Source organism: Nanorana parkeri, unplaced genomic scaffold (assembly GCF_000935625.1).
Source record: "Nanorana parkeri isolate BGI_ZX_2015 unplaced genomic scaffold, ASM93562v1 scaffold588, whole genome shotgun sequence".
NCBI lineage: Eukaryota > Metazoa > Chordata > Amphibia > Anura > Dicroglossidae > Nanorana > Nanorana parkeri.
Window position 1 is genome coordinate 304,340 of NW_017306856.1, and position 1,257 is coordinate 305,596.

General features: G+C 57.0%; 1 protein-coding gene across 3 annotated transcripts in view; it reads right to left on the reverse strand.

Annotated features, from left to right (window-relative positions):
• PLEC (plectin) overlaps window positions 1–1,257 on the reverse strand; it is a 225,016-nt gene that overhangs the window by 130,201 nt on the left and 93,558 nt on the right. Inside the window, exon 1 of one of the 3 annotated variants that reach the window (XM_018562626.1) lies at window positions 14–410. The exons of 1 other annotated variant lie outside the window; for it this stretch is intronic. In XM_018562626.1, the coding sequence (XP_018418128.1) occupies window positions 14–128 (115 nt within the window). In that variant the 5' untranslated portion in view covers window positions 129–410. Of the gene's footprint in view, window positions 1–13; window positions 411–1,257 lie in introns of those variants that run through there. One more of the 3 variants, XM_018562629.1, reaches the window with a different exon arrangement.

Here is a 1,257-nt window from a genome sequence, read left to right on the forward strand (position 1 = left end):
CCCCCCCCTTTACCTTCTGCATCCTGTAGTGCCCTCCGCCTCCTCCGCCAGTGCCACACCACCACCATGGTCACTATATGGCCGGCCACCACCAGGGTGGGGAATAGGCTGGGGCTGGACTGGTTCATGTCCTAAGCTTGAGAGCCCAGAGCCGGCACTGGGACAATGTCAGCTGTCCTCCTCCTCCCTCTTCCTCCTCCCCGTCTCAGCCTGAGGATCCACCCCTACCCTGCCAGAGTGTGTGTGCATGCCCATATCCTGCCACCGCCTCCACCTGAACACCGCTACTACTACTGTACCCACCATCACTGCCAGAGCATCCACCCCTACCCTGCCAGAGTGTGTGTGCGTGCCCATATCCTGCCACCGCCTCCACCTGAACACCGCTACTACTACTGTACCCACCATCACTGCCAGAGCATCCACCCCTACCCTGCCAGAGTGTGTGTGCGTGCCCATATCCTGCCACCGCCTCCACCTGAACACCGCTACTACTACTGTACCCACCATCACTGCCAGAGCATCCACCCCTACCCTGCCAGAGTGTGTGTGCGTGCCCATATCCTGCCACCGCCTCCACCTGAACACCGCTACTACTACTGTACCCACCATCACTGCCAGAGCATCCACCCCCTACCCTGCCAGAGTGTATACTCTGCTACTACTACTGTACCCACCATCACTGCCTGCCCCTCTATGGTATTACCACCCTCAGCATCCCTCCCTGCATTTTCACTGTACCATCAACCCCACAATCACTCCCTGACCTGTACTACCACCTCCACCATCCTTTGACTGGACCATCCAGTGTGGGGGACAGGTACCGGCTCTGCAGACTCCCGCTGTCACTGTTGTCTCTCATCCATCCATCCACCCATCCGTCCACACAATACAACCGTCCATCCATCAATCAACTCTCCCACCATCCGTCTCAATTACCTATCCACTGAACACCGGGTCAGAACCCGAGGCCACCCAGGACACACTTCCCCCCTGCAGGGCCTGGTCTTCATTAGGCTCCCAGCTTAGATCACCCTCAAGGTTATTTCACCTCCCGGTGACCGGCTGGTAATTGCTCTGCTCTGACAGAGCCTCCGGCCAGCAGTTTTGGGGTTAATCTCATGTTGTGACAAGCTGCGCCATGTTTAAAGTGACATTTGAAGGCCCCGTGACGGAGGAGACAGTAGAAGGTGACACCTGTTCCCCTTCATTCCAGAAGTCACTGCCAACGGCTATTCAACAGAAGATATCATTTGT